Genomic DNA, 15,601 nt, shown 5'->3' on the forward strand with positions numbered 1-15,601 from the left:
CGCCCCCCCCCCCCCCCCCTTGGCAGGAGCCAGGCCTGCCACTTCCTGACGCATGCTCCAGGAGCTGAGCTTCTTGTAGAGCACATGGAGGGAGCTCAGTAACCGTGTGTCAAATGAACGGGGCCCCCAGGCTTTGGTGTCCTTCTCTTCTCTCACCCCCAGTTTACATCTCTGTAGGCTTTCGACTGCCATGGAATTCACCAGTTCCGCAGTTACTCCTTCCAAAGATAATAGCAGAGCCCTGAGACCAACATTTTCCTCATCTAACGAAATGACTGTATCAGCATAGAATGTCTGACACTGTGATAGATGGGGGTTTGGCGGTGGGGGGCAGAGAAGGCCCAGGGCTGATTTTGGCCAGAGGATGTTTGCTTGGCCGCCTCCTTTGGCCGACCTTGCTTGCCTCCAGGGTAAGAATGAATGATGGCTCTGCATGGAGACTCTGCTGTGACGTTGGAGCCCTCCAGTCCCTTCATGGGCATGTGGGGATAGCTGTCATTTTGAGGAGGAAGCACGGGGCAGGGCAGCGCTAGTTTGCCCTAGCCGCCTGCCCACACTCTGGCCTTTGCAATGAGTCACCACCAGTTATTACACGGTCTCTGGGCACTGAGGTATGCTGGCCTCTGTTTGAGGTACACGGTAGATATTACTTCTCCAACTGAGAGTTAGAGGTAAACAAATAGATGTGATTTCTCCCCAGTAGAAGGCAGCCAAGATGATGAATGGTGGAATTAAGAATCATTGGTATTATTTATGATCCTGGTACAAAGCCTCGACAGCAATCTGTGCAGTCATCACATGCTTGCAACTTATATTTAGAAAATAAACAGCAGAAGAGCAGGGAGTTGAATAACATCAGGAAACTAAAGAAGAAACTTTTTCCCAACTCCAAGGCAAAAATTAGACCCTGGGTGATCATTTCTCCTCTGGCTGCACAGCCTATGATTAGCCATTAAAGAAGAGCCTACATTTCATTGACGTGCTCCTCAAAAATGAATCTACATTTCCTGGTTGTTTTTTGAATGCTTGTAAAAATATCATTTGCACATGCCGTTTTAGAAGGAACTGTTTTATGCAGCACTTAAAACTTTTTCTTCCTTTCAGTTTTAGGTTCATGCACAGATGTTAGTCCCAATGGTTTCATCTGACTTCTAACAATCCGTCTTGGCTTTCTGCATCTTCCCCTTCCCTCATCTGTCCTGGAAACTGATTAAATGCTAGCATAGATGGAAAGCTAGAGGAATTCCCTGAGCTGTACTGAAATGGGGAAGAATTGTGTCCTGGAACCAACAGTGTGGTGACAGAGAACAAGACGATGGCTTTCCCTGACATATTGTTCCATCACCTCTCATTTTTTTTTCCACTTTCTGTCCTTCCTTCTCTCCTTGGTTTTAATCTGGAAGTCCCTGGACTTTAACACACTCGTGGATAACATATCTGTGGATCCTGTGACAGGGGACCTTTGGGTTGGATGCCATCCTAATGGCATGAGAATCTTCTTCTATGACCCGGAGAATCCTCCTGCATCAGAGGTTGGTTTGAAAAATGAATCTGATCAGCAACCTATTCCCCGCTGTTTCTCGGTTGAAAACATAAATCTCAATTATATGTGCAAATATAAGGAGGGACATGGATAGATGATCCAAATGATGAGATATAAAAAAGAGTTTGACTTTGGGAGGCATTTTAGTTAGAGTCTAGGCAGGAGACAGATGGTACATTTAAATGGGGTAATTTGAGGGGATTTAATAAGGGCACGCTATACAAAGGTGTGGGCGCACATAGGGAAATGAACAGAAGATAATGCATCACCCCAGGGCTAGCAAGGGAGGCAGGAAATGGTTACCAGATGACAGAACAAGAGGAGAGCTGTGTGTGGAGAGGCCCCCCAGTTGGGGGACGCAGAGGAGGATCCCTACAAGGAGGAAGCCTGGGACAAGTACGCCAGCTCGCTCTCAGTCCTCCCATTACCATGCTGCTACTCCTTGGTCGATCTTGACTCAGAGCTAGAGAGCAGGGGGAGCCTTCACAGTAGGCTTTTGTACAAGTCTGAGCAGAGCGGAGGGCTGGATTAGGGTAGCCAGCACTGGACTGGAGTTCATCAACAGTGAGTTTCTCCAATTTGAGTATTCACAATACTTAAAAAAAAATCTAACGTACCTTCTTGCTATGGTCTAATCATTTCTTTGTTACCTGCCCTCCCTTTCAACCCCCTCTTTATGTGTCAGTATACAATGCACGAGCCCTAATGTGCAAATGGCCATCCTCTCTAAACCATCCCTGTGGAATGGGAAAAAAAAATCAGTCATTTCGGTTTAAAAGACCTTTCCTTCCATCTTAGTTATGGTGCCCAAAGACCCCATTCATGTTCATGGTCTTTATTCAGTGGACTATTTTGGCAGTGCAAACAAGAATCTGAAACTCACTTTGCCATAGGCATTTACTATGACTCATCTAGAGTTATCTATTTTGAGTTTTTCAGTATGTATTAATTATACTTGTTATTTACATCAAATAACCAATATAACTTTTGGCATAGTTTATTGCTATGTATTCTTTTTAAAGCCTAGTTGTAAGAGTCGTTCTCATTCCCACCCACCAAAAAAAATTTTTTTTTAATCCCATGTTTCTTAGATTTAAAAAAAGCCCAAAACTAAATGTTTGTTTCCAGTTACTTTACGGCCCTTCATACCCTTTATCTCCAGGCTTACAGGACAATTGTGATTATGTTTAATGGCAGTCCTTTGTGCCTTTTGCTACCTCTTAGCCATTAGGATTGCTATATGGTATGTTTAACAGAACTGACATGTATGCTGTGGTGTGTTCACAGTTCAGAAAGGAGCAGAATGTTAGATTCTAATTTGTTCTTGCTTGTTAGCTCATTTGGTGAACTTCGGTCACTTGCTACAGCATGGACTTGGTTTGCAGCTCTGGAAAAAATACTCCCTTTCTAATGATGGATTTGGTAAGAAATAGCAAAAAGTAGTAACAATCCATTAACCAATGCACTGCCCCATAGAAGGATGATTTAGTTTTATTAAAAAGAGGCTTACCTAAGCCAAGATGCATCATCACCTATTTCCTAGTAACTAACACGTCTGTCCTTGGGGCCTGCTGTTTTAAAGAGGTCCTTGTTACTTCTCCCTTGAACCCTTTGTATATAGGCACTGGCCATCCTAGTCCGCCATACTTGGTGTTTTTGTATGTAGGTATCCTTTCTTCTAGTCATTGTATTTTATCCTAAAGTCTTAAGAATAATACGAAGTTAGAGCTGAAAAGAAAATCTCGTCCCACACACCTCGTTCTACAAATGAGGAACAAATAGTAAGTAGAAGATCCAAAACATGACCCTGGGCCCCTGCCTCACAGGGTGCTCTTTACACAGTGTGAATTATATGAAATCGCTGTTTTATTGACCAAAGTGGTCACATATTGGCTATTACGTGTGGTCAGCTTAGCATGCTACCACACTGTTGTGATCGACACAATCATATTTCTGCTCAATAAATGAAGGAAACTGAACTTATAAAATCTTATACATTTAGAGTTGGAAACTTTAGTTCAGAGGAGCAGATGTGTATGGTACAGAGATATGTTTTTTTTTTAATTGCCAGAATTTAAAGACCAAATTCCTAGCTTTTCTGAAAACACAAAAAACTGGCCCGAATTCTAGCATGGCAGTAATCCGTTACTAACAGCCTCCCTCCTCATTTGCCATAGTCCCTAATACTCCCTAATGTCTCACACCCAGACTGTGCTACTTACTCACTTCTGTTTCTTGCCTAGTCTAGGTAGTCCTATGTGTCTCTCTGTTCCAAGTCGCCTGATTAAAATCTGTCGTTTTGCCAGTGGGGAAACCGATGTCTTATATAAAGGGTAATTTGGCAACAAAATATGATTTACCTGCAGGCTTCTTCATGTGAAGACATGACCCTTATTTAAAGTTAATTTTGAGTGACTTAAAAAGAAATATTAAGCTACCATTATTTCTTTGATAGGTGATCCGAATCCAGAACATTTTAACAGAAGAACCCAAAGTTACCCGTGTTTATGCAGAAAACGGTACAGTTTTGCAAGGAAGTACTGTTGCCTCTGTGTACAAAGGGAAACTGCTGATTGGCACCGTGTTCCAGAAAGCTCTGTATTGTGAGCTCTAGTGGGTCAGTTTGCACCCGTGCCGTGGATACTGTGAGCCCATTTCAGCTGTTGGCCCCATCTCAGGGGCCACAGCTATCTGATCTGAACAGTGACCACTGACCCCGAACTCAGACATCTGGAAGGAGGAAAGCGCTGGTTAGCTGGGAACAGAATCAATGCAGAAGGCTTTTTGGAGGGTATGATAGCAAATCAGTCTAGCAATATTTGAAAACCTCACTGACCAATAAAAAAGTCCTTTTCAATAAAATGGCTGAAATTGCTGTGTCAGTGGTCAGGTCTTAAATAATTTAACGGTATGGGATCCAAATGCACTCTCCCTGAAGCATGTGTTCCCTGAGAGCACATGAGCTTATCGCTGCCTCGCTGAGTCTTGTTCAGAGAATACAGGAGCAGGATGATCTCATGTATCGTCATTAACTCTAGTCCTCACTCAAGGGGCTCCGGTTCACCTGCTGGAAAACTATGTGCACCAGTTTCCCTCAGCTGCACGCAAACTTCCTCTGCAAAGCCATCGGACATACTGGCCCAGTCTGACTTCCATTGCCCCTACTGTGGATGACTTTCTCAGTAAACATAAATCTGAGTGACCCTATTTTTCCTTTTCCTTTGATTTATTCAATTCTCCCTTAGCAATGACAAGAAGGAGCATCTTAACATTCTTGGGAGTATTGTCACACGAGTGTCTGTTATCTCAGCATCAATTGGACATTGTAGTTTCTTTGACCCAGTGAAAAGAAGAAGTTTGTTCGCGTCCACGAGTGGATACAGAATGAAGCCCATAATCGATTTGGGTAAAGCCAAATGCCCCCCGAAGACGAGATTGTTGTTAGAAGTGGTGGTGGCGGTTGGTAGTTTTTTTTTCCTCTTTCTTCCTATTGTAACTTGCAGTGGAGGCTAAGAAGAAAACAATAGAAAGGTAAAAAAAATAATAATAACGATAATAAAAAAATCAACAGCCTTGGCCTATCTTCTGAGGGACATGACTCAGAAGAAAAGATGACTTTGTCATTTTCTTGTAAAAGCTGGGATGGAAAGGTTACCTAGCTTCATTTACCTATCTCCTTTGACAGGATGGATGATTTCCCTGGGATGCTACAGCAGTCACATCACAAACAAAGTTCTAGGGCACTTGCCACGATGACGGTCTGGTGGTTTGGGAAAAACGGCTGGCTGAAAAATTGAGAAGTGCCAACATGTTAACTTAGAGTCATAAACGGGAACATTTTGTTTGGCCTGGAGAACACTTTTCCTCATATCGGATTAGAGTTATTTTAGTCACGATTTCAGTGAGCATAAGATCATGTGCCCTACGAGTGCTCAATTATTCAGTGATGCTGTTTACAGCCCTCAAAGCTGGATTTCCTGAAATACTCTTTTTGAAACTATCAATGGCTGTTGTACGTATGCTGAAAAAGCCCACGCTTCTTTTAAAAAGAGTTGTTTGATATCATCAGTGAAGTAACCATACTCTGTTCTCTCTTCTTGTTCTTGACAGAATAAGCAAATTCTGTCCCCAACCTACCCCCTAAAAAAGAAAGAAGGCTATCCTGTGTGACACAGCATACACTCAGGCTCAGCCAAAAAGGGACACATGCCTCCCCTCAGTGAGGAATTTCATAGCAGACCCTGAGGAAGACAAGCCGGCCTAAAATTCACTTATTTTTTTGCACTGCCAAAGGTTTAGTCACAGATCAATTATGGTTCGTGTGTGTACAAGAGAAAGAGAGAGAAATTAATGTCCTTCATTTGCTATGTTCAAATCTCCAGAACTTTTAAGGTTTTCGAAGTAACATCGCAGCAAAGAACCCCGTCCTGTGGGATGGGCTGACTCTGAGCTTGCACCATGCTGTGTGAGGCCAGCCCTTTAATGCACTTGTCACAGACCTCTCCTGGCTGACAGGCGTCAGAAAGGGCGCTGGTGCAGCCGTGGCGGGAACCGGAAGCTGGCCGAGGAAGCTTCTAGTGCAGCATCTTTCACTTTATGCCCAGTTCCAGAACTACGCTTTCAAATGTAATTCTAGCTGCCAATTTACACTGTTCTGGGGCTCAAACTTATTTTTAGTTTCATTTCCATGGAAAACGTGCACTTTTGCTCTTGATTGATAGATATATTTTGACAGTTAATACAGGTTTACCCAGTCAAGGCTTGTTTTAGTTGAAGGTGAAAATGGAAGAGAAAAAAAGAATTACTCTGACAGATATCCGTATTTCTCTTTTTATTGCATTCGTTGTCTGACAACAATAATACTCATTGGCAAGAGATTTATTTACACTGACAAATTAAATGTAATCACAGGTATTTTTAGATTGGTCAGAAAACAGAGGACCATTGTGATAGTTTGCTTTGAACGCCTCTGAAAACCAAAGAGTAAGAAATGTCGTTTGAAACGGAACAATCTAGAGAAGTACATATTAACCAAGCACAAGAGAACAATTCAGACGTGGCACTATATTGTCTCTTCCATGCAAATGATCAGACACCAAAATGTACAAATTAAAAGTTTCAGATAGCATGCTATCCATACTTATCGGACGCAAAATGATTTTCAACCAACTCTTTTCCTTTAGTGATATATAAAGAAAGATTAAAATAAATCAACTTCTAAAAATGGAATAGAATTCGTTCTCTCTTGTTTCTCTTTTCAGCTGGCTGGTTTTGTTAGTGATATGTAGCAGACGTACAAGTGGCTTAGCTGCGACACCATTAAAAAATACAAAAGCAATGCTTGTGATAACCATAAATAATATTAAGGAAAACATATACACACATATACTTAAGGGGTTTTGCAAAGCACTAACTAAACCTGATGTTGTTGGTAGGTGTCATCTAGTTGGAGTGCCTGTTAATTCCCACTTGTCAAGGTAATTTAACTATTTTTGGCCAATTGTTCTTTCATGGATGAACGGTTACATCCTTAGCAGAAAACCCGGGTATGTGGATAAAGCAGCTGAAAGAGAGAGAAGGGCACACCTTCCAACAACATACGCACGCTCATATCCACTTGCGTTATATTTGGCAATGACCTAACCATGCCATCGCTCCACAAAAAAAAAAGTAAAGAAATGACCGTGTGATGGCAACACTGCCATCAGAGAGCCAGTAGTTAGTGGCTTAAGCATCATAGCTACCAAGTACGTCATCGAAGAGCATGAGCGAATATACAAGAACACAGGTATAATTTTTAGCCAAGAGACTGCGGTCCGCAGTTGAAAATGCCCAAAGCTGCCTACGTTTCTGAGGTTCAACTCAGCAATGTGCAATCTTGACATCAAAGCATTAACTAAACATTTGAGGAAACTTTATCTTACTAAAATACCAAGTATCTAATAAATCAATTTTACCAAAATATATAAACATGTAGAAGGATAAGTGCATTTAGTAGAAATACTTACATTAAAAAAATCTCTTAAAATCTTATGAGCCATTCCATGTATACACACACACAAAGTGGCGATAAGGCTATGATTACTGCTTGGAGTCCTAACTGAATTACCAAGTTCCTTATACAATGTACATATATTTTATGCCATGTGATTGCAGTGTGTGTGTGTGTGTGTGAGCGCGTGTGCGCATATGTATGTATATATGTATGTGTGTAAGGTGGAAATATATTCACACATATGTAGTTCTGTACATCTCCACACACAGCATGCACAGTATTGACAAGTTGCCTCTGGTTCTCTTATTTTTTACCTCTCATTCATTCTTGAATCTCTAGCAGTTTTGGGGTTGGGGCAGGGCCAAGGATCGGAAATCATCACATTTCTTTCCTTCCCCACTCTGTAGATGTGGAAGCGGGTCACAGGCCACTCACCTAGGCGAGCCTTCAAGTAACAACCATTCCCTCAACACATCCACACAGACACTCACGCACAAGCACTTAAAGACCCTCTGTTTACTATAAGGTGGAACTTGATGCTTTTATTTCCAGCGAGAAATTGATTCTGTAAGCTTTTCCCTTGCCCTCTGACTTCCTGGTTGGATGGATCTATTCTGTTGCTACTATAAGTTATTCAAATACTACTAGTGCACTGTCCAGTATTATTTTTTCCCCAGTGTTTTGAGCCAAAACTAAACTTCCTGAGACTTTAAATACCTAAGACAAATATAGTTTTTTAAAAAATCTGTCTATATACCCAGGCTCTTTTCCAGGAATGAGTCACTGAAGCACATTCATATTTCTGACAATACTGTTTTCTTTTGAGAATTTACTCCCCACCCCCGTTATCATAATAAAAAAAAAAAACAATTCTAGTGGAAAATATGGACATTTTATTTCTGGACTTCCTCCTTAAATGCTTAGCTTCAGAAGAGCGTACAGGTAGATCCTTGATCAAAGGTAAATTTGAAAAGACATTTTTTAAAAAGCCTGGGCTTTTCTTTTCCATTTCACCTTTCATTCAGAAAGCACTGAGGACTTACCATTAACCAGGTGACTTGAACCTTAGTGCCTGCTGTCCACCAGAGTGAAATGCCCCTCACCAGGGCCCTGCTAGGACAGTAAATTTAACGGCTCAGATGGAATTTGGTAATTCTTGAATATGCCAATGTAATGAGGGGCTACCACATATCCAGATTATAAACACTTGTTCCAGAATTGTTGGGACATCTCTCTTTAGAATCTTCAAACACTGGGTTTCTTCTCTTGAAGCCTGGTCTACAGAACCTTTAATATTTATAATTGAGATTGAATATCCATATAAATGCAGTATTTTATTTACTTTTTAAAAATATAATTTTAAAGCACATGTTAATCCTATTACACAAAAAAACCTAGTCGAGAATTCTTTGTCTTTAGCCAAAACCATAAGGGCTAATTGAGGGGCTATATCCAACAACCTATGATGGTAGCTCGGGCCTGGGAGAGCTTAAGATTTCGGGCTAGAGAGGACTAGAGGATGAAAGGCAGCAGCAAGGGTTAATTTGGTTCCTCTCCTGTCCTCTTGCCACTTTGTTTCCAACAACAACAAAGAAACACAAAGTAGGTGTTCCCATTCCAGGCCCCTTAAAAAGCTGAGTTTGGAATGAGCACTGTAATACTGCAATCACGAACTGTCTGTCTGTCTCGTGGGTTAAAGATGCTTCTTTGATGTTGAGGGCCAGAAATCCAGGTCAACCCCAGCTAAAGAAGGCTAGCCTAGAACGATAGCTTTATTATCATGAAATAAATGGCGGACTTCATCAGTGTATCAGAAGGAACAAAGTTCAGTTTCTGCCCTAATGTATCACTCTGAAGTACACTTCCGATTCAGGCAGAAAAAAGAAAAGAAAAGAATGAGAAAACTAGTACATAAACTGTGAGTTACTTTAAGAGAGGTGGTCTTAAATAATCTGTTATAATAACTAAAGTCCTTTAATGGAAAACTGTGCCTAGACATTCAGCCCATACAATGCTCCCTGTCTACGGCTTGGCCTCACCACGCATTCCCTAACCCCCAAAGCATTACCTATACCCCAAAACAATGTGGCTATTGTTAAAGTCATACTGAGCTGTCATTTAGGAAATATAATTCATAGTAACCAGATACTCCCTTTTTGTTCATTTGCTGATAAATAAAAAACTGCAAAGTCTTTAAGGATCATGAAGCAACAATTCTGTGTTAAACTGTATGGACGCTGAAGAGCACTAGCATTAAAGTAGGAATTGTCGAAGACACTGGAACCCCGGTCAGGCATCATGCACTAGAGTCAAGAGAAGAAATAATACGAAAACCAAATGTTCATAAGATCTGAGGTCCTGCACTTTGTTTTCACACTCTTTGATCAATCAGTTTACACTCTGTCCTTTGTCGGACAGTCAAATCGAGTGCCTTTTATGATTTCAGCAGTTTTAAGTAGTAATAATATTAAAGTAACTCGCTAAGACCTAAAATTACCATAACTTAACTTAACAAACCAAAATAGTTACAATACAAACTAAGTGATTTGAGGAATAAGAATTTGATTTATAATATTTTCAGTTGATCACTGACCTAAACATTGGAAGTGTACAAATAAAGTTCAAGAACAATACTTTTAAGACATTTAAGAAAATGCAATAAATTATGTGCAGAGACTGAGACTTACAGACATTTCCAGTATGTACATCCATTTTCAAATAACACCAAAGTATAAACATAACTTAAAATAATCCTCCTCTATTTCCACTCTTAAAATGAATACAGAGAAAAACTTCCAGTGTGATCCAGATCACCTTTTTTCCCCCAAAGATAAGCAAAAATGGCCAAAATTTACAATAGCAAGCACTAGTATTCCCAGATTTTGACTAATGTAGTCTTTTAGTATTAGACAAGATCTGCTGAATTTTGTAGTTCATGAATAGTGGTGGTTCCTTGTTTCTCATGATATTAATAAATAGCAAAGCACCACACATCTCAAATATTAATAGAGTATCCAGTATGGCAGTTTCATTATCATACTCCAAATGAAGATAGTCAGAAAAACATACATAGTGACTCTGATAATTGTAAAACACAATATTAACTTGTGTCAATGTTTCTGAGTATTGAATGATCTGTACCAGCGACAAAAGGACTGAAGTATAACAGACAATACTCTGTCACTGAAAAGGAAACAGGCCTTAGGGAAAGAACAGCATTATAAATTTCTAGTTCAGCCAATTCCAGATTTCAGATATTCAAGCAAGCAAAAAAAAAAAATCACAATATTCAAAATACAAGATGGTGCTATATGGGCAAGAGCCCTTTTACATTATCTATGACCTGTAACCTTCAAAAGCCTTCCCTCAAGCTCTGTGTACACAACATTTCTAGTGAAAGATATGGACAGAGGTCCCATTCCCCCCGCCCCCACCCCCACCATTACCCCCACCATGTAGTAAAGGAAGTAAAATACAAGTCCAAGAATTTATCTGGCCTCAACTCTTATTTTGAAACTCGTCCCTTGGAAAGTGGATGACCTTGTTTTTACAGCCAACGTAGGAAAGACAACCAGAAACACAAGCATAAAAAGCAAAACAACAAACAACAACCAATCATTTGAAATCTCTCCAGATAAATTTATTTTTGCCTCCTTCTGCCCTAATCTCCTACACTTGAATTAATTTGATGAAATACTGAAATCCTTAATACTGGGTTTAAAATAAGTATTAACTGTCTCCACTGGTAGACTGTATCCTGTGTACTCTCTTAAACAAACTTGAACCGTAAAGTGGAAATCTCTAAAGAGTGAAAGAGAATGGCTCAGAAAAAACATTCGAAACATCTCTAAAATGTAACTGTCAGCTCTCCTTTACGGGAACATTCCGTGTGTTCAATAAAATAGCTTCTCTGGTTGAACGTTACTCAAATCTAAATTTTCTCTAACTGGTATTTCTATTTTTCTTAAAAGTACATTTGTTAAAACACTAACTGAGCCCACTTGGGAAATCTTAAGTAGAAAATATGTGACAAGTTCCTGATTGTGTCACAGTCAGGCCGAAGACTAGCCAGAATGTTCCCCAGGAGAGGAAACCTGAAAACGTTGGTTTCCTTAAAAATCAATTTCCTGTTCAATTTGTTGGGGGGAAAAGGAACTACGTTATGTGTGTCAGTGTTGCTGAAGTACTGAACATGCAGCAGTAGCAAAGTAAACAATGGATCCCAATATCCCATGGCTGTGCTAATGTCTGATTTTTTTCTTTGTTCGGCTAAATCTGGAGGATAAATGTTACTCTCAGAACCCCAAGGTAATACCCACATCCACATTCTTAAGGCTTTTTGCTTCCTTCTGGGGTTAACAAATAACTATAATTCTTTTCTCTCTTTCTGATGCCCCGCAAACAGAAGAGTTTGCTTGCCTTTGGCCACAGTACGTAATCATGTTACAGAGCACCCATGTTTCTACAGTGGGGTTGTCTCACTGTCCAGACACAAAAATGAGGGGGAAACTTTCCCACATGCTGGGGTAGATTCTGGAGCCCAGATCTCATGGCAGAGTGGTGCTCTCGGCCATGCAGATATGTGCTATTGACCAGTTTCAGGATTCCCAGACTGAAAAGTCACGGCCCTCCATTAACAATACCTGGGGTGTTTCACGCTTTTGTTGGGCAGGGTGACATCCATTTTCCAAGCAACGCAACCCACCCAACACAACACAAGAGCATAGTAAGAGAGAGAGAAACACAGCTATTTTGCATCTTTCACAAATGAGATCCTTGGTTTGGCAAGAAACCAAAGGAGGCTTGGGATTATTTCAGTAGGCAAAAATTAAAATAGTATTCGATTATTGCAGAAAATGCAGTTATGCAACACGTGGTTCCCCCATCTGCCTAGCGCACATCACCCCTGCCATCAGTTCCTTAATCCTCCGGAGGAGAGTGGGGCAGGAAGAGGGGAGACTTGTCTGAGAGAGGGTGTGTGTTACTGCTCACCAGCGCCCTCTGTGGCAGCTGTCATCTTTTCGTTCTTTTTAGACTTCCTCTGCATTTGTTCTTGTTCCTTCCTCCTCAGCTTTTCTCTTTGTTTTTCCATTTTCTCTTGGGCCTTCCGAGCCTTCTCTAGAGATACCTTCATTTCCTTCAGTTTTTTTTTTACCACTGCTCGGTCCTGGGATGACGTCATTCCCAGAGCCTAGGAAGGAAATACATAAACAAATTGAATTTGAAAACCAGTGACCTCTCTGCTCAGGAAGAGGTTGATATCACAATATGTTCAAACTCAAGAACTAATTTAAACATAATCAAAGAGGTAAGAAACTAGGAAAAGCTGATGACATTTGCCAAAAATCTCCATACTTGGGGGCTGAGCTTTATTTGTTCTTTGAAGTTCCTAGCCCAGTAGGCCCTAAACCCCATTAAGTAAGTGCTTTCCAAACTGGTAATTAATGGGTGAATGAATTTTTAAAAGGGGGCACAGTTCTGCTTCCCCAACCTTTGGGCTGTAGACATTTACAAGCAAACATATTGCTAAACTCATCAATATTTTTAAAAGATAGGAGTGGGCACCTGCTGCCATAGAAGCCTCCAAGAAGGGCAGGGAGAATGAAATGGCTTCCTTTCTGCCAATGTAATCATTTACAATGAGGACCAAAAATGTCTTTGAGGCTGGAATGCTCATGTCAGCATGACTAGCCATTTTCTCCCTGTAGGCAGACCTATAAAGGAATCCTGTTAATGAGGAGGCTGCTCGATGAGCTTGGAATTCAGAATAAGGGGAGTTGGTTGCGTACTTTAAATGTTTCATGACCTTCAGAATCAACAGCAGGATGCATCCATCTCCCCAACAGGGACAGCCTTCAATGGGGCCTTCATATTCACAGACTATTGATTGATCTCTAACCTTTTCAAGACTGTCAAGAGATACTCATCTGCCCTTCAGCCCAGCAGGGGGCTGAGGTTGGGGGTGGGGAGCCGAATGTAAGTTCTTTTTGCCCTTTTCCACAGGGGTAGGTACCCCCTCAGTCTCTAAAAGGGATGAACTGGACAGGTGAAATGAGAGTGGGATGGAGCGGGGGGAGACACGGCCTGCGCGTACTTGGGGAAGAAAGTTCTGTGGAGAATATCATCCCCGTTTTGGAGAGGTGTGCAGGGAAGAGTGGGGGCGGGGAAGAAATGAATAAAGACGGAAAGATTCATGGATTTAGGTTTTAACTCTAATGTGATGAAAGAGAGTCCACATTGGCCATTATTACAACTCATACTACACAGGAAGTCAGTAGAGTTCGTACATGGACCATGTGTTGCTAGGGGAAGCAATGGAGTGAGTCCCTAGCTCTCCTACTTGGCAGCCTACTGTTTGGCTTAGAATCCTTGACGACTTTCCAAAACTTCATTTACTACTCAGAAATAATGCAACGTCCTTTCTGCTGACCGTTGATGAGAATTACCTCTCAGATATGCAGATGTTCTTATCTAATGAAAACATTTTAGGTGCTATGTGCAATACAAATCATACCTGGTAACCTAACACAGACATATAATTCTTTACCTTAAGTTTATTTCCATCCAACTGCAGGAGTTGCTCTCCAGTGATGTTTTGGGCACTGAATTCAGATACATACTGCTCCAGATTTAGGCTCATTAGCCAGTGAGAAACCTGCTGCACGCTCCATTCATGAACGGCCCGATTCTGACACTGACTGTGTTTGGGAGACTGTCCATCATCAAGGATCTGAGGTAGGAATGTTACGCAGCGTTGTTAAAGGACCAAGATGCTAGGGCTCGGCACGGCTTATTACGCTATCAAAAGGAATCTCTTGCCTACTAGAGCCACATTTATTTTTAAACCGTAAAATGATTAAGCTATGGTTCTAGTTGTGTGTGTGACACACACACACACACACACGTAATTATCACCTACATTGTTTAGGTATTTGGAAATTTAAAAATTCCCCCAGATAAAGCGGCATTATTAATGTCGGATGTTTTATATTGAAAAATACACTCCAATGTTGCAAGTCTTATGCTAGAACACTTTGGAAAGATTATGAGATGCAGAAAACGAGTATTTCATTCATCTCTATATGCAATGCATCACTCTGCATGTAGCCTCGGATGAGACGTTGGAGATATATAAAAATACATTTAAAAATATTGAGGTATCTTTCCCTTAGAAGGGGACGGCATTACGTCCTCAAGCGTTGTTAGGGGAAATTTCACAGCCATGATTTCATGTGAGCAGCAAGCGAACCTGTGAGGAAGGCAGGGCAGGTAATGTCCATAATGACTTTTAATAAATGAGGGAAGTGAGGCTCGGCAAGTGTACAGATCTGTCCGAGACCACGCAGCTAGCAACGGGTAGAGCTCAACAGGTAGTGGTTTATTCCAAATCTTAGGCTCTGCCCAGAGCAGAACATCGCTTTTAATAGTGCAGAGGGCAGCTTGGTCCCTAGCACCTCTAAGCTGAGAGGCGATGAAGATGAAGACAGGTCTGGGAGGAAAGACAAGGGTCACCTTGGGGAACACTGACAAGGGGATGGGGTAAGCCGAGATGAAGGCAAAGGAGGTGGAACAGAATGGACCGTGTCAGGGTAATGGCGATGGGGATCAGTCGAGGGACTCTGGAGGTAGAATGTGGTGATCCTCTTGACTCAGAAATATCTTTTAAACTTAGATAGAGACAAGGGCAGAGAGTGAAACTATTTAGGACAAGGAAATCCTCCACCACAGACACCAGTATTCTTGCATCGTTTGAGTTTTAAATCATTTTGCAGAGAGAGAAGAGAAGGTTCGAACAATACCACATAAGCCACCACACGCAGCCCACTGATAGCTCACCTCGTCATCTATCATATCCAGGCTCTGAGTGAGGGAGCAACAAAGGAATCAAAAAGAAAAGTGTTATAGAAATAGGAAACACAACATACACAGTACAAAGTTTTAAAATTAAAATCACGCCAAGCTTGAAGAGTATGGGCAGAAACATTTAAGAGAAAAAAGTTTCATAAAACAAAAATCATGTTAGAAAGAAATAACTTAGAACAAATACTCGCAGCAACAATGTC

General features: G+C 41.1%; 2 protein-coding genes across 15 annotated transcripts in view; one reads left to right on the forward strand and one right to left on the reverse strand.

The window, feature by feature from the left end:
* PON1 (paraoxonase 1) overlaps positions 1-4,750 on the forward strand; it is a 35,163-nt gene extending 30,413 nt beyond the window's left edge. Inside the window, exons 8-9 of one of the 2 annotated variants that reach the window (XM_025929588.2) lie at positions 1,404-1,532; positions 3,999-4,750. In XM_025929588.2, the coding sequence (XP_025785373.1) occupies positions 1,404-1,532; positions 3,999-4,157 (288 nt within the window). In that variant the 3' untranslated portion in view covers positions 4,158-4,750. The remainder of the gene's footprint in view (positions 1-1,403; positions 1,533-3,998) is intronic. The other variant, XM_086695951.1, reaches the window with a different exon arrangement.
* Positions 4,751-11,153: 6,403 nt separating this feature from the next.
* PPP1R9A (protein phosphatase 1 regulatory subunit 9A) overlaps positions 11,154-15,601 on the reverse strand; it is a 328,586-nt gene continuing 324,138 nt past the window's right edge. For 8 of the 13 annotated variants that reach the window (XM_086695958.1, XM_086695954.1, XM_086696001.1 and 5 more), the window contains 3 exons: positions 15,375-15,398; positions 14,086-14,268; positions 11,154-12,729 (listed from right to left, as the gene is read on the reverse strand). In XM_086695958.1, coding sequence (XP_086552084.1) covers positions 12,520-12,729; positions 14,086-14,268; positions 15,375-15,398 — 417 coding nt within the window. In that variant the 3' untranslated portion in view covers positions 11,154-12,519. The remainder of the gene's footprint in view (positions 12,730-14,085; positions 14,269-15,374; positions 15,399-15,601) is intronic. The other 5 variants (XM_086696008.1, XM_086695960.1, XM_086696017.1 and 2 more) reach the window with 2 other exon arrangements.

The sequence above is a fragment of the Puma concolor genome, chromosome A2 (genome assembly GCF_028749965.1).
Source record: "Puma concolor isolate L17-30 chromosome A2, mPumCon1.1.hap2, whole genome shotgun sequence".
Lineage (NCBI taxonomy): Eukaryota > Metazoa > Chordata > Mammalia > Carnivora > Felidae > Puma > Puma concolor.